This window comes from Symsagittifera roscoffensis, chromosome 6 (assembly GCF_963678635.1).
Source record: "Symsagittifera roscoffensis chromosome 6, txSymRosc1.1, whole genome shotgun sequence".
NCBI lineage: Eukaryota > Metazoa > Xenacoelomorpha > Acoela > Convolutidae > Symsagittifera > Symsagittifera roscoffensis.
In genome coordinates, this window is record NC_087067.1 from 22,895,281 (window position 1) to 22,919,804 (window position 24,524).

General features: G+C 34.4%; 1 protein-coding gene across 1 annotated transcript in view; it reads left to right on the plus strand.

Moving 5' to 3' along the window:
* The window catches only part of LOC134848562 (bromodomain testis-specific protein-like), a 35,229-nt gene extending 11,190 nt beyond the window's left edge, over positions 1-24,039 (plus strand). Inside the window, exons 12-20 of the mRNA XM_063866076.1 lie at positions 26-173; positions 368-477; positions 586-768; positions 843-971; positions 1,051-1,260; positions 21,224-21,335; positions 22,085-22,355; positions 22,608-22,651; positions 22,846-24,039. Coding sequence (XP_063722146.1) covers positions 26-173; positions 368-477; positions 586-768; positions 843-971; positions 1,051-1,260; positions 21,224-21,335; positions 22,085-22,355; positions 22,608-22,651; positions 22,846-23,005 — 1,367 coding nt within the window. The 3' untranslated portion in view covers positions 23,006-24,039. The remainder of the gene's footprint in view (positions 1-25; positions 174-367; positions 478-585; positions 769-842; positions 972-1,050; positions 1,261-21,223; positions 21,336-22,084; positions 22,356-22,607; positions 22,652-22,845) is intronic.
* The last annotated feature ends 485 nt before the right edge of the window (positions 24,040-24,524 follow it).

The window sequence follows — 24,524 nt, forward strand, 5'->3', positions numbered from 1 at the left end:
GGCATGAAATTCACTTTCTCTCTAGCCAATGCCAACTCGGACACACAGTCATCCAATGCATCGACCTCGGCTGCTCCCACCTCGGCCAAACCAGGCAGGAAGAGCACAAAGAACTCAAACGACTCGCGTCATTCGCCCCCTGCCAAAAAGTCAAATCTGAAGAAAGTCACCAAGTAAGCCTGCTCTTCGTCCTGATTACTTTGCTTTCTTATATCAAAAAGTGAAAGGATTTATAATTTGAACAGCTCCACTGAAATTCTATGTACCATTTGTTAGCCAATTGTAAAATATAGCTTAAATTTTTATGCCCAGTTGATAGAAATGTGTCATTTGTTACGTTTCAATGCAAATTTTTATGCATTTTTAGAATGCCACGACCTTCAGACTTTGTGTTGGACAGCGACGAAGAAGACAATGCCACTGACATGACTTACGAGGAAAAACGCCAATTGAGCAGCAATATCGACAGACTGACCAGTTCGTTTCAAAACTTCTTAAGAACTTCAAAATTTATCAAATGAAATTCAAACTGAACTTAATAGCATGCTTAGTTTTGTAGAGGAAAAAAGTTCATCTGTCATTTAGAACCACAGCTGTATCGAGTTGTTCACATATTGAGAGCTCACGAGCCTCAGCTTCAAGATGCAGACGTTGCTGAAATCACGCTGGATCTGGAAACAGTTCGGGCTGTCACTTTGAGGGCTTTGGAAAAATTTGTCAATCAATGTCTGAAGTCGAAAAAGCCGCGAGGTGCCGCTGCATCTGCTAGTATGTATACATTCAGCCGTAAGTCAAAAATAGCTTTTAGTTGTCTTTGGTACTAATTGTAAGTGAGTATTTAGAAAAACAAGCTCAAGCACCGCCCCCACCGGTTGCAAGCGACACGTTGCCCCTGGAAGAGTATGAGAGTCGGAAGGAGGAACTGGTGCGCAAGATTGAGGAGCTAGGAGGGAAAAAAGTTGCCAAATCTTGTAAGTCTACTCCTACTGCCGGTCTAAGATCTGATGTAGTAGTGAGCTTTCTGAGGTGCAATTAAAGCTTGTTTCTCAGATGAGAAAGATCTCAGCGAGGGCATAAACCTGGACCCCGTCAATCACGGAGTGCGTAATTTGAGCGATAACAGCTCCAGTGATGACTCCGGTGATTCGAGCAGCGACTCAGACGGAAGCAGTGACTCGGATGATTCCAACTCCGACGATGAAAGTCCGCAGAAAGGCGGATCAAAAAGTGCCGCTGCTGCAAATAGCCAAAATTCAGCAGGTAAAAAGGGAAAAACAGCCAAATTAAAGGTGAAATGATCACCTAATTGAATGATCTTTGTTTTGTGACTGAATTGAATCGATTTGTATTTGTCAATTGAAAAATTGGGATTTAATGAGCCTGCACTCCAGAAGTGTGAACGAAGGTGCATGCGCCTTCAGCTGGAATTCTCTGGAAAATCCTGGAAAAAATCCGGCATTTTAAAATAAAATTTTTGAATGTATTGTGTAGTTTAATTTACTTTTACACCAAAATTTGCAGTCTATTTGTTAATTTCAAAAATTGAAAAATAATATCTTGAATGTTTTGTAAAAGCTTGATTCCCGTCATGTATTGTTTCGTGAAATTATGTCGATGTACTTTGAGACCCAGTAGTTAGTGATCAGAACAAAAAGAGCGCATGTCCAGTAAGCTGTTTTAATGAACGCATTTAAGGCCCTAAGATATACAGCCAAGCTAGAATTGTCAAGTGTATCAATTTATCGCTGGTAGTGGAACATCTCTAGTCTTCCATCTTATCGTTCCGACCACTCTCGAAAGACTGAGAAACTATGGCGCATGGTATTTTTGCGCGTTTTCAGCTTCCTCAAAAAAATCGTAAAGGTCAAAAATATTCCGTGTCGAATGGATACTTTTGCGAATTTTTTTCATTTCTGCGATGAACTCTGTTTCAAGTTTTGCAACATAAATTTTTAAATATGCACTGATGTTTTTGTAATCTGCAGTTGTCACTCTGCAAAAAAAAAATCAGAATAAATCACAACTCCAAAATAGAAAGTTCACTGAAACCCTAAATTTTCTCTAAAATCCCTAAAATTATTCACTTAAATCCCAAACTGGACATTCTCCTCTTTATTGGAATTAAAATTAGAGAGATATTAATCTTCAGTTATATTGTTTGAGAGTAATAAACGTAGTTAGTACTGTAATATAGGTCTTGCTGATTTTTTAAATGTTTTTTTTTCAGGAAAAAGTCTTCAAATTTGTTCACGCTCAGTTTTAGTTTTTCGCGGTTTGACTTGCACTTTCTTTTTTAAGTTCAGTGCATTTCCATTGTTAAAAGGAAGGCAAACTCCTCTATCGAACAGCAAAAAAGTAAAGGTCACGTCAAACGTGATTGACTTTTGATTTCGAAAATGGAAATTAATTATCAGATTTCCCAGCGAAATAAAAGATTTAGGTATTGATCCAGTTTTCTCAAATTGCGTCAATTTTAGCAAAGAAAAGTGTTCATCATAAACTGTTCTACAAAGTTTTTTTCTTCGAAGTTCAAAAGTTGAACGCTCTTGAAAAAACAAGTCAGTTTTTTTTAGTTTATTTGCGTTCATAACTCTTTTCCAACTACTACTTATGTTTGAGTTATATAGAACGTAATGCAGATCCTTATTAAGTGGAGTCCTCTTTAGGTTAGAAGGTTTTTTTTATTTGTTGAGTTCCTATTTAAGGTACTGAATTTGAAAGAAGATCGTGCAAAATTTATTTTACTTTAAGTTAGAAGCAGTGGATTTATTTTCAAAGAACTTATTAACAGTCGATGAACGAAGTGAAGACTCTTATATATGTCGTGATGATTTTTTTGTGTTATTTTCTGGAAATTCAAAATAATGTTATTACGTTCAATTTTGATTTTTCGTGGTTTGATATAAAATATTTTCAAGTTCAGTTCATTCCCCTTGTTAAAGGGAAGACAAACTCAACTATCGAACATCCGAAGTGTTAAGGTCAGTTCCCAGCAAATCAAAATTATAAATTCTTAAAATTCAAAGAGTTTTAGGCAATGGTTTTGGAGAGCTATGGTTTTGATTTAAGAGCAATGGTTTTGGTTTGCGTTGATAGACGACTTGGGTTATTAGCTATAGTGAGTTTAGTTTGCTCAATTAATTTTGACTTTTTTTTTAGTTTTGGCGATTTTAATTTGGCTTTTTTAGTGTTCACTTTCAAATCAATGGCAGGTCAATTACTTTCTCCAATAAAAATGCAAATGGTGAGTAATTAGAGCTTGAAAAGCGAGTTAAATCTGGAGTAAAAAAAAGGCAAGGCATAACGAGCCAATTTTTTAAATTACGACTATTTCAATCAGAAATATATTAGTCATACAAGTTTTTGTAAAATCGAAGATTTTAGTGTTGATGCAGTTTGTTTTGCGAAGTTCGAATTCCAAAATAAACTAAAAAATCAGTGCTGTTTTTTTAAAGTTCATTTAAGCCTATTCAATTTTCCGGTGTCTATGCTTTGGAAATTCTTGTAGTTGAAAGTCGTTCAAACAAAGCTTCTTGATATTGAAAAAAAAATAAGGATAGCTGGTTGTATAGAGCACAGAATGCTCCGACCACCACACATGAGCCCATAAAAGCGGTTTTCGAGGCAGCCAAAATCGGTATCTGGGAGATTGAATTCTGGTCTATTCGATCAGTGGTTTGGACAAAGAATCCTTGTTTATACTCATATTTATTTTTTGAAAACTACTTATTAAAACTTATAGAATGAAGTGATTAAGAGACGACGAAAGCAGTTGAGACTCTATGTAGGTCGTGATGATTTTTTTTCGGGAAAAGTCTTTAATTTGTTTAGGCTTAAGTTTACTTTTTCGCAGTTTGATTTTTGATTGCTTCTTAAGTTCCCTTCATTTCCTTTGTTGAAAGGAAGGCAAGCTGCATTATCCATCAGAAAAAATTGACAGTCACGATAAACGTGATCGATTTCCAATTTCGAAAATGGAATTTAATTATCAGATATCCCAGCTAAATGAAAAATTTTTACCAGTTTTCTCCAATTGGGTCAATTTTATCAAAAAGTGTCAAGTTAATCTAGAAATTCAAAGAGTTTTAAGACCATCTATTTGCTTTCTTGGAAATTTGAGATTTCAAAAAACAAGTCTGTTTTTTTTTTAATGTTTACTTGCATTCATTGACTCTTTTCCATCTGTCTGTTGGCTTTGTTTGTTACTTACATAGTTCGTTAGGATCTTTTTTGTCAAACATTTTTATATATATTTTTTCGATTTCCCTGTTTTTATAGGACTTTTACACGCATCTGTTAGCTATGGTAGTTTATTTCTAGTTGTTTTCATATGTTTTCTGTCCATTCAGGTGAGTATGCGAAGAAAAGCAGCTTTGAATCTGCGATTTAAATAATCGGCTTGATGAAAAGTATCATTTAAAATACTCGAAGGAAAATAAATAGCAGGTTGCTAAAGTAGGCAGATTTGTGGTGTTGATGATAATTATACTTGTGGTGAAATGAAACTATTTCTAAATTAAGTGAAATCATAAACGAGTCAGCATGAAATCAGAAACGAGTCAAGTTTTTAGTCTGTGCCCTATTGTAACAGTCAAATATTTGATTATTAGAGCGTGAAAAGATTTTATTTCATATTTTTATTGATTAGTCGTTTGAATGTTCACGTGGAAAAAAGTAATTTCTGCAATGAAAATAGAACATATGCCAAGAAATTGGTCCAATTGATGAATTAAAATTCGGTTGTTGCGTCATTTTCAGCTCTTCGTTTTCCGTCTGTGTCACAGTCGGGTGGTGAAATTCGCCGTTGGAATTTTCCAAGCTAAATCCATTTTGATTATTATTCTCAGCTTCTAAAACGCAACCAAATACGTAAATACATTGAATTCTGAAATGCAGATAATTGTTATCAAAACTGAAAGAAGAAATTTGTCAAAAAATGAAGGGCAATATATCAGGTGCGGATGTAGGGTTCTCTTTTTTTTCTTTTTTAGGTCGACCAAAGTGAATTTCCGAGCTCTCCCAAAGCACTAAAAAGACCCTGTTATGGTAAAATTTTCTGCACCGCAGGCCAAACTTTGAAAAACGGGCCAAAAAAGGCGTTTTTTAGGCACTTTTTGGAAAATTTTGACCAAAAAATCGCGTTTTTTGGCGCGCCTTCCCCCCTTAAAATTACTACATTGGCGCCAAATATAGGGTCCTTCACCAAACATGGATATCTCAAAATAGTACAAAGGGTCGGCAGGGGGTCGAATCTTTGAGGGGTCGGCTGGGGGTCGAATCCCTGAGGGGATCGCCCCCCCCCCCCTTAGATCCGCCTCTTCATTATATGAATAAAAAACGTATGATTTTTATTTGATAATCTTTTAGTTGTACAGGTGGTCAAAATAACACTTCTAGAAAAAATCAAGCATTGATCCCGAAAAAATTAAGTATCGATCAAAGATTCTATTTTGAATAAATACAGCAAATGAAACCCCCGTTGGCTTGTGTCAACTAAACAGCATTTTGCATTAATAATTCATGAAGATGTTTAGTCGCAAAAATTGGTTTTTTTTTTGCTTTTTTTTCCGTTTCTGTGACACGAATTAGATAATTTTCTGGCTTTTCTGTAGAGCGAAGTCTTATATAAAATAAATATCACGAATGAAATTAAGATGGCATTAGTGTTTACACTTGTGAGCGTAGTGTCATATTACATTTGGCGACACTTGCTAGCATAGAATTAGCATTTGAAAAGCACCTGTTGTATCTGCTATATAAGTGGCTAGTGTTTGACGATTGTCTATCAAACTTGGCGGATATGCAATGACGAGACTCTTAATTTCCAGTTCGATTGTTCGGTGGTGGCACAAGTCTGTAGTTTATTTTTTGTTTTGTCTTTTTTCTTTGTCTTTTTTCTCATTTGTGTTTGCGAAGCGCAGCTGTGTAAAGCTTCGGCTTAACTAAATGAAAATTAAATTTGTGAAAGTTTTCATATCAGGATCACCGCAAAATTCCTAGTCGAAGAAACCGTAGTTCTGTTTGAGTGTTCATTGTTAATTTGGTGGTTTAATGGTGTGACTTTTCTGGCAAGATACATGTTATCAGATATATCATAAACGTGATGTCAGTCACAATTTCTTAAACTGATTCTAAATTGATTATAGAAAACTTGTTGGATCTTGTTAAATATCTCTCCTATTGCTTAACCGTTGAATTTGTCTAGTAAGGTGGGAAATTCGCCACAAGATTTTAGAGGAGGAGAATAATTTACAAGATCAAACTTTAGTTTGAATATTTCGAGTACTTTATTTTGTAGCCTCATTTTGTACTTTGGATTAGGTATGTTTATTTGTCAAGAATTTTAGTCTTAGTTGAAGTTTGAGCTCGATTTAGGTTATTTGTGCTCGAATTGACATTCGATTTGCTGATTGTAAGCATAACATACAAATGAAGGTAAAAGCTATGTTAAAATAGTGTTTAGGATCAGTGAACCATTGTCATGCTCTAGTCTTATTTGCTTTGACCCTTATTTTATGTGTTTCAATCCAATAAAAGCGTTTCTGATTGCTTTCCTGTTGATTTTTCCTAGATTGATTGTAGTGAAGTGCCTATATCAAAAAAAGTTGTTGCTTATTTGTTTTTATGCTTCCTGAGGGAAGATTTCGTAAGTGTAAAAGAACGAAATGATTGTCACTTATAAAGGTGATTATTTTTTAAACAGGAAAAATCTCAAAATTTGTTTATGATCAAATTTGATTTTATGCTGTTTGATGCTTGATTTCTTTTTAAATTCAGTTCATTTATTTGTTAAAAGGAAGACAAACCTAACTATCTAACTGGAAAAGTATAATGCTTACGAATAACGCGATTGTCATTCAGTTTCGAAAATTGAAAAATATTCAAAAATGATACATTTTCTCGATCTGCTTCAGTTCTGTAACACTTTTCCAGTCTTCAATACTAGATTTTTCCGAAGAATAAGTTTTGACATAGTCATCGGCGGAGTTTTGCTTTTGAATTATAGAGACAGTTTGTAATTTGAGATAAAATTAAAAATAAATTTCGGTAAGTATAGCCGGTTGCTGTGCAAGTAGGACAGAACCTTCCGACCATATTCTCGAAAACAATTACATTTTTTCTTTCAAATTAGTGAAGATCTGAAAGAAAGCCTAAAATTTAAGCATACTCGGCAGTCATTATAAAATAGGGAAATTGGACAACAGTTTTTATCGAAAAATGGCTAGAAAACAAACTATATTTTTTCGAATTTTTTCAAAATAGCGATAAAAAGACTATGAAAACTAATTTGTTTGGAAGAAAACTAAATTTTTAGTGCCTGAATTAAAGTTTTGCGGCTTCTATCTCTTCGATATTAAGCCTGCCTGTTCGCTCGGTTCACTCGCACAAAATTAAACTAAAACTCAAAAATTTTAAACCAGTTTTTCTCAACACTGGGGTTAAAGTCAAAAACGAAGATCATCCAGGCCTTAGCAGGGACCGAATGGTGCATGCAAGGCTCAGTACTCAGACACCTCTTCAACGCGTATGCACGTACCGGTGGCCTCTACGCGGCCGGGGTCTGGTACTCCTTTACCTCCTAGACCAACAGAGACAAACTCGAATCACTGAACTACCAAGTGGCGAGAATAATCACGGGAGCGCCCAAAGGTTCAATTGCTGCAGCAACGTGCCGCGAAGCTCAGCTTCCACCGATCCTTCATGTTGCCGAAGAGGAATCAGCCAGGCTCTTCAACAAGATCGAAAACCTGGACTTGAGCCACTACCTCGCACTCATGACAACAGACGCCCCCCGACGAACACTGAAAGCGCACGGAACAGGAGACTTTCGCGCCTGCTTCAGAACAACAGCCAAGAACCGACTTAACGACATAAACAGCACAGATGTGAAAGAAGCGCTCAAAGACGAAAGAGAACCGCGCTTCTTAGAACACTACCTGCTGAGAACAGACCCAGAGTCAATTCATAGAAGAGCTACAGGCTGGAGTCGGTCACAGGCAGAACGCGAACCGAAGAAACTACCTTACACCGACTCCGACTGAACCGCCACCTACCACTGAATTCAACAAATTATAGACATGGAAACACCGAAGATCCCTCGTGTGAGCACTGCGGGACCGAGGACGAAGAAGATACTGAGCATTTCCTCCTCTACTGCCCACGATGGGAGGCCGAGTGAATGACCTATCTCGGCGAGCATCCAGACTTGAAACTGCAGACGGCCCCAGAGAACGTGCTGAAGTTCGTTCGAAAGACTGGGCTTCTCTAGCCCCCTATTTCAAGATAGAAGGCCGTCACACACAACACAACAACTCGACCCGGTAGACTCTTTGTGGAACCTGATTTTGCGCGGAAAAAAAAGAAAAAGCAAACTCAGCTGAAGTCCAAGTTTCTCCCCATTTCCAGTGGTCGGAACAATAAAACCCAAACAGTTGAAACCCAGACATGTGTGAGTTCACTATGTTTGTATGATCTACTGGTGGCATTTGTTTATGTATTTGTCTTCGTTTTTACTGTTACTTTTGGGGGTTTGGTTTTTAATAGCGCTTTTGAAAAGAATTTAGCGAGCGGGGCTTAAATTAGAAAAGCAATAGATCGAATTAGATAGCTTGTCAAAGTGAAGTATTGTGCTCTGTTATTTTTTCAAAAAGTCTTAGAAAGCTCAAGTACTGAAGAGCATTCATTCAACTTAAAGCGCTAATTATTGTATCTTTTTATATATGCTTTGAGTTCATACGTGCATTTCATGCAACGTCCAGTCCGTTGATTTGTGGGTTTTTACCAAGCCAGCTGGCAAGCTTTGTGTTATATAACTTTGGCTGGATAGTATTGGCACTTTTCCGGTCTATCAGTGAATAGTTTTTTTGGTTATTTAAACGTCACTTAAACTTATAGGGAGTTAATTTTCAAAATTTTAATGTCTATTTTCTTGACTTTTTCTCTTTTAACCTTTCTTAACCTATTTTTTTGAACCCCTGTAGTTGTTAGAGCGCCCAATGGAATAAAAGGTTAGCTATGGAGCGAAAATTGAATAATATATGATTTTTTCTTTGAGTTTGATTTTCTTTGAAACTAAAAAGTTTATTCTTTTTTCTTTGAAACTCAAATATTGATTTTAAAAAAGTCTTTTTTCAAGTGTTTTCGAGTTCATTGACCTTTATCTAACTCTGTTGGCTATTAACTTTTGTGACCAATTAAGAATCCGATGGGGTCGAGTGGTATATCATAAAAACGCCATTTCAATCTGAATCGATCGATTTTGGCAAAAATTCCACACTTTCTCCGGGAACCGAGTATAGCGCAAATAGTTAACTTTCAAGCTGTGAAAATCTAGTAGTGCAATTTTTAAGCTGTGAAAAACTAGTTGTTGAAGCTTAAAAACACGATAAGGTAAAAAAAAATTGAAAAAAAATTATCTGAAAAATAAGTAATGCTTTTTGCAAAAATAACTAAAACTCTAAAACTTTGTTTATGAGCTTAGTTTTTGTCCATTTCTCCACTCGCACAAAAAACAATACACAATTAAATTTTTTTATTGTCAAATTAAAGGAAACGCTTATGTAGTATTATGAGTTCTCTGTTCCACACTAATTTGCATAAACTAGTAATCTGCAAAAGTGTTCGGCATCAATTAATTTGTAGTGCTCTAATTCTTTTTGGTCATTTAATTTTGTGAGCTTAATCGCTTTTTGGTGGCTGGTGATTTGAAAACAGATATGTTGTGTAGCGCAGAAGTGAATCAGTACATTCATCTCTGTTGATCTGGGGGTTCGAATGCTGCAATTTCCTTTTATTTTTCGAAGCGTATTTACTAATTTTTTACTTCCTATCATTGCTCCCGTTTTTTGAAAAGCATAAAATTTTTTGATCCGCGCCTTCTTTGCTTCTTTCGCTGTAACCGGCTATAATTGTAATCGGTTACTAGAGTTTTTAGCTAGCGTAACAAGTGTCATTCTTTTACGTAAAAGTTTCCGATGTGAAGTCTCGCGGTTTGAATGGCTCCTGCTTAGTGCTTAGTACAAGCTTAAAAAGTTTGAGTTATGTCAAGTAGAATATTCTTTTAGTTTATTTACTGTAGTTCTCTCAAAGTGGTACAGCGGTTATCATTGTGAAGAGGTTAAAATAATCGGCGGCTTGTTTTTACGTCAATGCATAATTCTGCTCGCTCTTGCGAAGTTCGGCTAAGTCTTTTGTACACTTTTGAAAAATCTATACTTTCTGTTTGCTACTTTCATGGTCAGATCTCTCCGAACTAGTTTTTACCTATAAAGCGAGAGCTGTTATTTATAGCTGAGACCAGCTCCCAAATCAAAAAGCTAGCAAGGTTTGGTATCACATTAAATCCCCTCAGTATGATTCCCAAAATATAATTGGGGCTGAGAAAATTGGCTTGAAATATTTTGCTGAGACTCATTTATAGCAGGGAAGTGATTTTTGTTACCAATCTCATTTTTTGATTTCTGTGATTTTTTTACAATACGCCGCAAAGCTTGTAAGAATGTGTTTGCACCGTCGTTTTCTCACAAATTCGTTTTTTTTTTCAGATTAAACTTTCTAATTAGTTTTTCACACAATGATTTTACAATCCAAGCTCAGCTTTTCTTTTGCTTTTCAGTAACTAATTTATTTAATTCTTCGGTAAGTTTTTTCCAAAGGTTGATTTAGTGTGCGAAATTATTTGAGCAACAAATAATGCCTATTGATCTAGTTTTGACAATTTGGAGCCTATTTATCAGAAAAATGCCCTATCAAACTTGAATGGGTGTCAGTTTTGAATTAATAGTTTTATGCTAGGCTCAGTCGTACATTTCCATCTGTCTTCTCGTTTTGTTGAAAATGAAAGCGATTAATGTTCGTCTTTACTACCCAACGACTATACTGCCAATTATGAACATAGAGCGGGAGTACCGTTAATGCCTAAATGAATTGACGATAGTTTTTAGACGGCATCATTATTTTATTTTATCAAGTTATTAAATCATGTTTTGTCAAACTGAAAATTTCTGCCCAACAAAATAAGTTTTGACATAATAATACCAAAAAAGAGTTAAGGAATCCGGTTGCAGCGCAATTTGTTTCAAAAAGTAGGTTTCAAAAATGTTTCGAAAAAAATAATTGTTTCATGTAATTTTTTTGAAGTCTGTGCTAATTGATCTTCGGTTTCAGTACCGCAGTTGAAATAGCAGTTAGACAGTTGCTTAATTTTATGCTAGCAGTTTTCGGCTTTATTGCTGCATCATAGTTTTGCTTGAATATAGATATTTACACTTGCGATAGGAAACTGGACTTTTCCCGTAACTAGAGCTTTGATCACAAATGTCAGTACATGTGCGTCCTGGTATTTAGCGGCTTAAATATAGAACGACTATTTTAGACCCTTTTCAGTTCCTTATTAGGTTTTGCCGCCAACTTATACGAGGTAATTTTTAAACAAAGTTTCTTTGATTTTTTCTTAATTTTTGTTCCGACAATTTGAAAAATGGGGAGGAACTTTGTATTCGGGTGTTTCAGTTTTCTTTTTTTTGTTTTCATCGCAAAATCTGCTACCACAGATAATCATTGGAGAGAGTTGAGTGATATATGATATTCAAGCCTTTACAGTCGTGATTCGAACCGCTTTAAAAAATTCCAAAAAAAAATTCCTAATGTCGAGAAAAACCGGTTTGAAATTTTTTGTTTATCGTCTCAATTCGAGCGAATGAAGCGAGCGAGCATGCTTTTAGTAGCTTATTTTTATGGCTTAAAAGCTTACAATAGATTAGTTTAAAACGTAAAAGCCTGGAGTAGTGTTAGTTTTTTTGAGTATTTTAGCGCCGTTTTGGAATTAAAAGCTTAAAAATTAAAAAAAAAAACAATTGGAAAATTTTTTTGATAACTTGTTTTTTGATTTTTTTTTTCGTTTTTCTGGTCTTTTTTTTAACAAAAATGGTATTTAAATTTGCTTATTTTACTATGACTCTCGAATATGACTAATCTCTATTTTTTTGCTCAACTCCTTTTATCACCACGCTGAAAAAACCGACAATAACTTTTAAAAACTTTTTGTATTTTTTAGGACTATGGTCGTAACATTCTATGCTTCTTGCACAGTAACCGGCTATCATTGTTCGACTTAGCTTTCGGTTTGTTTTTTGTTGGCTTAGGGTCGGATTTTTCAAAGGACAATTAGAGTGCTTATTTGAATGCTACCTCTAGAGGGATACACGAAAGATAAACAGTCGAATTCAAGCTAAAATAATTGAGTTTTTTTAAACCGTTTTTGTCTAATAATATCAGTTTAATTACTCGAAGTTATAAAAAAAGTTCCAATGTGTACTATTTTTTCTTAGACTGTGTTCAAAAGTTGCTGCAAACTTTACATAAATGGCACATCTTCAATGTCATCTGTTTGTAGTATAATCTGCTGTTCATTTTTCCAATTTTTGATCGATTTTCCATTTTTTGCTTTCAAAATTGTTTAGTTTTTTTCACTATCAAATAGTCAAAACAAATGATTCAATCTTTTAGCGTTAATGTAACGTTAAGACAGGGATTATTTTTTCTGTTTCTACCGGTAACAGTGTTTCAGAGTCCGTAGGTTGTGAAAATTTGGAACATGATGCAGTTTTTTTATCTTTGTCTTATCTACCTAATGTGTCGCAAGTGGTGCTGTACGCAAATTGAGTTCGTTTCATTTTTTAAAATCTACATCTTCAAATGAATTTTAATCGGAATCAGAAATTTTTGCAATTTGATGAATAAAAACACAGGAATCAGTTTATAGCAGTTATGTGCATTTTTTACAAGTCATTCATTACGATCAGCTCCCGTTCGATTGTTTTTCATTTCGATTGCATTGTTTTTGAAAGTTGGCTATAAATTAGTGTTTTAACTCAAGTTCTTTGTTGATTTTTAATTAGTATCCGGGAAGTCCGTTTTTGATGTAAAATGAATTTTATCTTCCTGATTCATCTTACCTACTTAGCTATATATACTTAGCTAATCTTTACCAAATGTGTGATGCAAAATTAATGTGAATATAAGTGAACTGTGACTAAAGCAATATAAATTTCGAGTAGTTCTGATTTTTTGAGATCATCTTTTCATTCTGGATTTTTTGAGTTTTCATCATTTTAACAGCGTGCTTAAAAGCTTTACACATACCAAATTTTTCTCAAAGCTCTTAGTCGGCTCCATCATTTTGACCGATTTTTTTTGGAATTAATAAGATTTTAATCTTATGTTTGTATAACGAAATGTTTGCTTTAATGCATGAAAACTTTTCAAATTTTTTTAAGCTGCCCAAAAGGGTTATGTTAAACGATTTCTTTTGTTTAGGCTGGTTCCGTAATTGAGTTTGTTTTGATTCGTTGTTTTTGAAAACTCTTTTCCTCAATTTATTGGTTTTTTTCCTATTTCTTTATCAATTCCAATTGCTGGCCTCTTTGCACCAACAATGTAATAAAAGTGGATCATTAAATCTTCCTAAGTTTAAATGAATGTCCTGAATTTTCACTCGTGTCGTTTTTTTTAAAAATTTTTTCAAGCTCCAAGTAATGTTTTGGTTGTTTTAAATTTCATTTTCCACGTTCACTTCAAATTCATTTTATTATTTAAATGTGAAATACTCTCTGCAATAAGGCAAACATAAATGCGATGATTGCAATTTTCGGAAGATTCAACTTTAATTTTGCGCAGCGGTCTAAAAATTCATATATTGATCCATTTTACTCCGATTGAGTTAGTTTTATTAACAATTTGTCAATTTTAAATGCTTACGAAAGTTCAATGTAGAGCTTTTCGGCTATGTTTTTATCATTTTGTTTCTTTGAAACTCAATCCAAAAGTTGAAAAGTAAAAATAGTAGTTTTTTTGGATTTCTTTTATTCTTAATCATTTTTCCTACTGCTTGTTGGCTTTGTTGTTATAACTGTTTTGTTCTTATTTCAGTTTTTATTGTCTGTTTCCCGTAATGTCCATCCCGAACCAAGAAAAGTAGAGTGTTTAGAGAAATTGAAAAGAAATGCGAAATTTTCTCTAAAATTTTTCAACAACAAGTAGGGCTGTAAAAATCTGTGATACTTGCAGTAAAACTTGCACTAAAGTTATTTTCACTTATTTACGTCTTGATGGTTTTTGATTGTTTTTTTTTCCAGGAAGTCCTAAATTTTCGTTAATCTCAAAGATATCGCGATTTGATATATGATTTTTTTTGGTAAATGAAGGCAAACTCCTTTATCGAACAGCAAAAGTGAAAACTTCAAGAAAAACGTGAATGGCTTCTTGTTTTTAAAATCTGCTTTATTTTTCTGAATTTTCTATGAAATTTAAAAAATAACTTTTATATAGTTTTCTCTAAATGGATTATGTTGACGAAAAAAAAACAATCTTAAGCAACTTCAAAGATCTACAACGTAATTAATTTTTTTCTTCGAAAGTTGAAAAAAAGTCAAATCGACTTCTTTTGGGTTTTTCGTTTTTTTTCCACTTTCCCAATTGTATGTTGGCTGTTTGAATTATCGACAAAATGATGAGAAACTTTGTTCATGATTTGTTTCGCTTAAGATAAAAAGCAAGGAAAACACAAATTTTCAGTACAATTAATATGCAGTATTGTTTTTCGAATTTCGACCTTTGATTTGACCGTTAAATGTATCATATGTAGATCATTAAATTTTCAAAGTATTCACAAAAATTTCTGTGTCAAAACAACCTTTTTTAAAATGTTTTTTTCTAAAGGCTTTGCTTCTCTTGAATTCTTCAAGAACTTAAAAATGTTCATTTATATATTTTGTTTCATTTTATAGTTTTTGTGCGATTTTTAAGTGTAATGAACGTAGTGAAGACTCTTATCTAGGTCTTGGTGATTTTCTTTTTTTTTTTCAGAAAAAGTTTTAAAAGACTCTAATAACTACAGATGTGCAATCAATTGAAATGCATCTGCTGAAAGCTAACGTAAATACCACTCCAAATACGAACGTGGAAATGGCGCCAAAATACGTGAACGATTTTGTAGTTTCGATAGTGGAATTTTTAAAAAGTTTTCCCAGCGAAATAAAAACTTTACCTATTGATCCAGTTTTCTCAAGTTGGGTTCATGTTATCAAAAAAACGCCAATCATAAATTGTTCCAGAAATTCAAAGAGTTTAAAGGGCATCAATTTTTTTTGTCGAAATTCGAAACGTTTTTCTTCGAAATTCGTGTATGTTTGATGAAACAAGTCCAACTTAAGTTAGGAGAAACTTTGAAATATAAAATACAACCATATTTTGTGATAAGATTATGCAACCATATTTTTTGATATGATATTTCTTTGATTCGAGTAAAATCACTCGAGAAAAACGAGTTAACTTTTTTTCGTGTTGTCTTTGTTATTTTTCCTTCTGCTTGTTGGCTATCCTTTAAACCGAAATATGTTCAATTAAGTTATCATTGTAAGTCTTTTTTAATAGATTTTCAGTTTCTTATGCGATGTAATCCAATCTGACCTTAAAGCATGTAATGTAACCTGAATATTTCTATTTTCATAGCCTTTTTTAAAAAAAAATTGTGCTAAGAAAATACGGAGTGCAATATATGCGCAGAAATCTTATGGTTAATTAATGTAATCTAAATAATATATGGCAGAAAGCAAATATTGTTTTTTTTAAATAGTTAGCTTTAATACTTTCTAAAGTTAACGGTATATTTTTTTAAACTGGTTTAATAGAAATGTAATGAAAATTTAAAAGAGACTCGGAGGCAAGATTTTATTGCTCCAAAAGGTGTTGGCATGAGGGTTTATTCTCTTATGAGTGTACACGAACATGATAGCAAAATATTGAATTAGTTTCAGCTAGTGAATTAATTCATCAATTGATTTCTGCCAGTTTGCACCATATCTGAGTGCATCATTGAAGTAAGAAAAACTCATTTTTGATTTTCGAGAACACGCATAATTAGGGTACGCCCATTTGAGCTTCAATGGTGACATTTTTAGGCTGGTTAATAAGGAAAGGCAAAGCAAATTGCGCATCTCTGCTTTTTTGGGGCATGAAAGAAAACAACTTAAAAAACATTTAATATTGAAGGTTGCAATAGAAAGTTCTCTAATTTATTCAAACACGGCTCTAATTTATAATTTGAGGTCAATTTTGTATAAAGTGAAATACTCATAGAGAAAAATCCCATTTGTAGTGTAAGCACAGAAAGGTTAATTAAGACTTGGTCATGCTCGAAGACTTGGTCATGCTCGGGTTTGAGTTCAAAAAGGAGACATGATACCTTATAATTAATCAGAATTTCTGGTTACCGTGCAAGTATTCCGAAAGAACGATTTAGTGATAATTTGAAAATAGAATTAAAATATTATACCGTTTTTGTACGATTTTTCTAGACGCCAGAAATCGCGTGAAAAAATGCAAGTTGATAGTTCCTTCCCGCGCCTTATAATCCTATGTTGTTATCGACTCTTTCTGCCAATCGAACAAATTTTATTTTTTTTATATCGATAAACTAATTTTGAAGTGTTTAACAGGAGTGCGTTTTCACTACTTGAATTCGTTCGTTTTTTAATTGTGAATGTACGAAGTGGAGATGTTTGTTATGGTCGTCTGTTTTCTTTTGAGTCTTTTGAATTAAATCACGCTGAAATTTGATCTTTTGCTGTTCAAATTTTGATTCACGTTCTACATTCAATCCAAAGTACGCTCTAAAGTAATGAAAATGGCGCGAAAAAAAAATTAAGTTATAGTTTAAAAGTGAGTTTTTTTATAAGCAAACGTTTATGTAGTATTACGAGCTGGCTGTTTTCCAACCCAACTCGCATAAATTTGTGCACAACAAAATAGTGGATTTTCGTTACTTAGCAATTGTGCGCTGGCAATTTAATAGAACGGTATCGTATTGGAAGTAACTATGGCGTAGAGTGGGTTTTTTTGACACGATTTTCCGGTCGTTTTTGGATTTTCAAGAAGACATTTCGAAAAATTTCTTTTATTATTCATGTTTTCGCTCATTCAAACTCGAAATTGTTATGCAGTGACAATTGCTCAGTAGTTGACTTCATTTGTTGCCGTTTGACTCATTGCGCTTTTTTGACAAAATTTTCCCAAGCCGAGCATAAAATTTACCTCTCCGGTAACGAACGTTGAGTATGCTCAACAGTGAAATACAAAATTTTTTGTTTTGCTCACATCGACCTTATTTAAATAAAGCCGATGTGACTTAATTTACATAAAATCGAATAAAGAAGGGTCATTAAATTTTTCAACGATTACAAAAAATCTGGCATTTTTCGCATCATTGATTGACGGTTTGTCAAAGTAGTAATTAGCGAAGAAAATTATAAACCTCCTGTTATTATTTGTTTTTCAGGATTTTTTTAATTCATTTTTCAGTTGATATTCTTTGCTAAATAGAAGGCAAATTACGCTTTCCAATAACGATAGTGCAAGTAGCGCGAAAAAAAACGTGAACGAATTTTAGTTTTGAAGGTTTTTTAAATTTCCCAGCAGGAATAAAACTTCACCTATTGATAAAGTGTTTTGAAGTTGGGTGTGAATTTTATTTTTTTTAAAAAAACTGCCCAGCAGGAAAGATTCTTTCAATGCAAAGGTCGTTTTGGCCGTATATTTCTAATCTTACTTACAAGAACTTAACTAAAGAAAAAGATTTGAAATTCGCTAAAATCATTTGCATGACCTTGTTCGCTATTCCGTTCTATCCTTATACCGTTCTACCCAATGCATGCCATTTTACCCTGTGCCAGATTCAAGCTTGACAAAGGACATGATTGGATAAAGGTAGAATGGCATAGCTTGCAAAAGCTTATTGGGTTGGATTGCAAGAGTTAGATTGTTTTGCTACCAAAAATTCCGGTCTACGCAAAGATATTCATTTTTTATTGATGAGTATTTGCAGATGCGATTTAATGAATGGAAATGAGTTTTAAGGACTGAGGAATTGCAAAAGACTTAATAGTTGAAAGACCAATCGTAAATAATTGATAGTTTTTGAAGCACTAGTCCTGAAAACAATATTAGAGGTTGCTGTCCAAGTAGCACAGAAGGTTCGAACCAGAGTTATTTTTGAAAAAAAAAACTAGTTGTTGGCAACTACTCGCTGGCTCACTCGCTCTAAATTTGATTAAAATAAGGAACATAAAAATTGATTTTTGAAGGCTTATGATATCAATCGCATCACGACTGAAAAGGATTTGAATTGATATAGCATTCGACGCCGATCCCGACGTTTTTGTGATACCTAATTTCCAAAAAGTATATTCAAAAAAGAAATTCTGAAAGATTTTGTTCATGCTCGGAACAACTAGCGAGTAAAAACGGCGTTTCAACTCCTGGTATTTTTCTTTGTGCCCTTTATGATTCATTCTTTGTTATTTCAAATTCCCTCTCAAAATAATTTGTAGTTTTTAAATTAAAAAGCAGTTACGCGAATAAAGTGAGCTCTTTTTTTTCGACCGATGTTAATATAAAAGTCTGTAAATAAGGTAGCCTCTGAGACGTGTGACCGTGCTTGAAACTCTCATAACTTTTTTGAAAAATCTTCCTACTTTTGCCCTAGACCCGTTAATTAGTCCGATTATCCTGTGATTACAATGTCGAATGATATATCAGATTGAATCCCTTCCAGTCGTGATTCGGATCCCAAAAAGAAGTTTCAAGTGGAAGTTAAATTATTTGTTTTACAGGTAATTTCATTTTTTTTCTTCAATTTGCTGAAATTGAAATCGCTGACATTATGAAGATGTGATGGTTAATCAAAGTAGAAAAACTAAAATAATTCAAAATGACTAACCTGTTTTTTGCTGCTGCCTTGCACCTCCTTTCCTTTGCAGCTTGTGTCGCAATTATCATCTGCCGATAATTAAGCGTGAGCCGAAATTGATCCCATAACAACTTCCTTTGTCTTTGTTCAGCCCCTTGAATTCTTTGCAACTGGAAAGCGGTTGTAGAAAACGAGTAGCCAATAGCCATTCTTGGGCGCTAGAATTCCGGAACAATTGTTATTGAGACACATACCTCTGATTCTGTCGCTCGCCTGGCTTTTCCGAACGTCTCTGGAATCCGGGCTACAATTGCAGTCGCTGGAATAGGAATTCAGAGCTCTCGATAATCCACAGAACTGGTCCTTTAGTTACACTTTGTGGCCTCTGTTCCCGTTTTCTTTTCTTTGCGATTTTTCTTTTCATGCGCTTCATGCACATTGTAAATGCAGCTGAACGACTGAGGAAATACGGAACGCTCTTTGTAGCTTTTCCTCTCTCTCTCTCTCTCTCTCTCTCTTTCTAGCTTCGATTTTTTCTTTGCTTCCATTTTCAGTGTACGATAGTATCCTGAATTTCAGAATGTTGTGCTGAATTGAATAGTATTTGTGTATTTGAAGTAGTGCAGAGTAATCCCTTTTCCATTTGAGCTTTCAGTTATTCTAACCGATATCACGTGGTACCACCACCAACCAACTAGAGCTGGCTGGTGGCACCACCAATAACAAAAGACCTCCTTTTCTCCTCCTCAGTTCCGCAATTGTAATTAAAGACCTAGTTCCATGTTAACTATCCGAAAATCCAACAAAGCCAATCTTCGCCTGCTGGTTGAGTAAGATCTTTGCACATGATAAGTATCTCATTTTAAATGAGACTTGTAAACAGGTTGCAATCTGTCGGTCAGTTGTTTTATTTAGAAGATTGACTGTCAATGGAAGGCTTTGACCACCGGGACTAGGTGATTCAAGGAAATATGGGTTTTTAGAGACATAATGATATCAAATTTGGTTTTAATGGAACACAATAAGCAAATTGTGTTATAATTCGGAAACATTTCTTCATCGAGGCATTTCATATCAATTTGAACGCTGCTGCATCGGAAAAAAATCAACAGTTTTTTAAGATCATAAGGAAGCTGATGTAAAAATGATTAAAATAACGTGAAGGCTATTGATGAAAATTTGGAGGAAAGGGTCTAAATCTATTCATTTCATCGAAACTTTAAAGTTCAAAATTGAGTTTTATAGTTTGTTACCATCGATCGAGAAGACATTAGTTTTCTGGGTATGATACGAAAGATAGCAAATGAAGGAGTGTAGCAGTACTATTAAGTTATTTACTCAAGCGCCTTAAAGATGTTTGAGCTAGTTACTATTTATGAGACTTGTTATAATGGTCGGTCCTTTAACGTCATCAGAGAACGGTATACTTGATGCTTCTCAGCCAAATTACCAACGACTCGGTTAAAACTTGATTGTAAAATTATTTGTATATTTTGTTTTTGGACCATGCATGCATAAACAGCAATTGGTAAAGAAATATCGGAGCGTAATAGCGTTAAATTTACTTCCAAATTTAATTTCATACACTTCCCGAGTGCTTTCCTGTAAAAGGCAAAATATATCTGTTGAGTGACTGTCAAAATTCAGATTCCCTTCTCCGCGCTGAAACGCCGGTCTTCAATTGCGAAAATTCCAAATTGTTAGTTTATTAAATGAATTGACGAAAGCTTAAGTTGTTAAATAGAACAGCAGTTTTAATAAGTTAAGTCCTGGTCGATATTATCGAGGAGAAATTTTAGTGTTATTTATTTTTTACTTATGTCAAAGTGTCAATATTGGCTAAATAAATAACTTTATAGCGTATTTATCAAGAGCTGAATGCGCCAAAAAAACTTTCTTTTTGCATCGGTATTTAATCTTCTATTTAAAAACGCGCTTTTGATTTAGCGTCGGAAAAAAAATCTTTAAAAAAAGCGTCAAGATGAATTTGATGGTCAGCTTTTAGAAACTAGCTTTAATAGCTTGTGGGTAGTTATAAATCAATACTATTCCTTGTTACAGCTTTCTTATGTAATTCAATTCACTCTTGGTTTGATGTTGTGCGACAGTAAATGTCATTTTAAAGAAGACTTAATCGACTTTTGGACCAAGGGAATAATCTCCCCCCTAAATCAATTTAGGGGGAGTTTGTTCATTTGGTTGAAACAATATTTTTAAGCCAATTGGATTTGAGCATAGTTAGTACATGCAGGGCTTACTGCTTTAATTGTCATTTAATTTTAGGGGGATATTTTTCACTTGGTCTATTTAGGGGGGAGATTGTTCACATGGGCCTGACTTTTCTCGATCGAATGCCGATTGTGTAACTAATCTATCAATTTAATCCAGAGTTTGCTATGTGTTGCCTTTTATTACGTCAAGCTAGTGTATTGTTTGATGAAATGAGCTTTTCTAAATTTGGGTGCTTGTCTGTTTTAGGAGCGAAGAGACGGCAGTCCCCCAAGGGCTCTTCATCCCACCCTAATTCTGGTGGTGTGAACGGAGAGAGAAAAATATCAGCTTCACAGTCTGCCTTCTCTAATTTTGCACAGTCAGTTGTCAAATTAAACTCGTCAATTTTTTATTCAAGATGTTGGCGCGAGAACGGGCTGCTAAATAAACCAATCAAAATTTAGTTGTGTGATATTTTTAGTGTTTAAGGACAGTTTTTTCACGCTTGTTAATAATTTCGGAGTGCGGTCTGTAACAGACAGCCGCGTTTTCATATTAGTCAGTAAGCACAGAAATACTATATTAGCCAATCAGAATCGAGATGAGAAAGCAAACTAACGAAATAAACAATTATTAATTCATTCCTTGTCTCGATTCTGATTGGTTAATATAGTTTTTGCCTGCTTACTGACAAGTATCAATCCGCGGTTGTCTCTATACTGCTACATATCCATAATTTTGTATATCAATTGAACGCGGTGATCTAGTGTGGTGTCATATTAAACCTAAACTCTTTATTCAGAATCCGAAAAGGTTCTCTCGAAAAAAACTGGTCATCAACTACCTGCAGCGCAATCGGATTTTCATAGTGAAAGTTGGTATTGCGTGTCTCGGTGTATCAAAATGACTAAGTTTGAAGCGAACAAATATGAATACGTTTTCAAATCAATCATGAACAGTGTTAGATTTTTGCTATCAACTTATAACCTTTGCAAATTTGATAATGTTTTTTTTTCATTCAGTATTTGCTATTACCTGCGAGTCTAGTCTTTAAAGTAGAAGATAACGTAAATTTTAAAAAAAGAAACGAATTATACCGGTTGTGTAAGATGTTCATTTCATTTTTAGGGGCATCAAGACAACTGAATCGTCCAGCTTCTCTTCAGCACTAGGAGCTAGCGGAGGCATCGCTTCTTCGGCTTTCAAGTCCAAAACCGGATCAAACGATGCAAGCGGAACTGCAAATGGCAGCAACAGTGTGAGTGCGAACGTGAACAAAGTGTTGAGCACTTGGAACAGTGCACTTTCAACCACGACAAGTGTGACATCTTCAACTGCATCATCCGTGAACTCAATGTTCCAACAGTTTCAGAAACAAGCCAGAGAGAGATCACAGTTTGTAAGTAGAGACACATTCAGCCAATTATAATTTTGATCTGAGTTTATCTCTAGCGACATGCAGACTCCGATTATTGCAAACGAAGCCAAAATAATAGATATATAGTTGATTCCATGAAAAATAGACATGAAAGACACTGCGCCCATTTAAAATTAGTTAGTCTGCCTCGAATTTTCCTAGATTTTTTCTAATGTTTCGCTTTGGTTAGTACTAAGGACATTCATTTCATTTTCTAACATGATTTTCTTGTAGGAGCAACAACTGAAGAACAAGGCACAGAGCGAACATGCGTCAAAGTAAGTCCCTTCTTTCTAAATTCAAATTAAATTAATTAAACCGAAGAGTGTTTGTTTGAAAGAACTCAGTTAAATTTCAATTGTAAAAAATTGATCATGTTAGTATAAGTCTGCAACTTCATTACTTTAAACTGTGAATGGTACTATGATAATATTGATAGAATCCTTTTGACAGTTTAATAATGCTGTTCTAGCCGCGTGAAGACTTCGAATGCGCCAAATTTGTCTGAAAGCGAAGATGAAATGGAAGACGTGGGAGGCATGGGCAGTTTCGGGACGACACATGGACATGTGGTGGACTTGAATGAGCAAATGAATCTGATCAACTCGTTCGAGAGCTCAACGACTTCCTGAGGCCTCAAACTTCTACCATAAAACAGCGTATAGTTTCAGCGATAGAAACTTGTCTTTTCCAAAAACTGTGGTGCTTTTCTTCTGCGATCATTCGCCTGTCGGCCGACTAAATGTTTCCAATGGACGAAAGAAAGTAAATGATAGCTAAACAAAACGCCACGAGAGACAAAAAACGATCATTGCCCGTGCAATCCTATATCAGAACCAAAACTTTATCACGTTTCCCTGTATGTGGAAACAAGATCATATACATTTTGAAATGCAAAACAGATGCTCAAATACTTAGATATATAATAGTTAATAACGCCATCTTTATATGATACTTGTAAATGATAATTCTCTCTATTTGTTATTCAGGATTTGATTTCCGTGTACCGTACTCAACTTTAAACTACCTTAGTTACCACCTTTTCAGAACACAGCAGTAAAACTAAAAATAAACAAGCACCTTGTACCTTGTTTTTGCTTAAACTTTACAATGACGTATTTAGATTTAACTAAAATAGGACCGTTAACATAGTTACTTCACTATCATTACAGATAATTTTTGTGCTACGATTGTTATCTCCATTTGTCAAAAACGAACTTAAAGATCATTGTCAAGTTGACTATTATAAAACAACAATGATTTCTGCAAATTTTGAGGTGCTACTACTTTACATTGCAATCCTTGATCTGTCCGTTGTGCGATAAGTTTCAATCAAAGCAAGCTTATTAAACTAATTTCAGATTAAGTTCGTCCGAAAAAAACGCCCCTTCCCTCAATGAATTAATTTTTCTTGTTTTGTTGATGGAAATAATGTTTAATTTCTGTTCTTTTATACTCACAAATTTCAACTGTATAATGAAAACAAAAATGGTCGTTTCATTATGTGCTGGAAAGTGATGTTGGAAGAAAACAAACTCTGTTATTGTTGATTAACGACTGATATGGCAGTTTGAGAGAGTGAACGTTTCCTTTATTAATGAAGTGACTTATACTGATGCGTACGTACTTTAAACATAAATTTCAGAAATTAAAATTAAAAATTTGAGTTTCGGCCTAGTTTAAGATTCTTGGAGCCAGAAATTTTTTCTTGGATGATTAATGATGACTACTTTAAGCTGGGTCGGCATTGATGACTACTTAAAGCTTGATCGGGACTTATGTATTGACCCGCTCAGTCATCCTCCTCAGAGGTTTTGATCCGCTCAGAAGTATTTTTGATCAATCAACTAAAAGAAGACCCAATATCTGCCACAACAACAAATGTTTTTTTTTGCGAAGAGAATTTGTATACATTTTGTTCATGAAATTCTATGTTCGGTTGTAAAAGCAGGTGTTGATCAAGGATTTTCCCGAGCGGGAAATGCAAATTTTTGAGAAAGCTATTATGACCTTCCGAGCTCTCTTAAAACGCCTTGAGGACTTTTTTGGCAAGATTCTGCGCATCAGGCAAGTTTTGGAAAAAAAAACAGGTCGTACTGGGAAATTTTCCATTACGAGACCAGACTGCGTTTTGTGACTTAATAGAAAGAT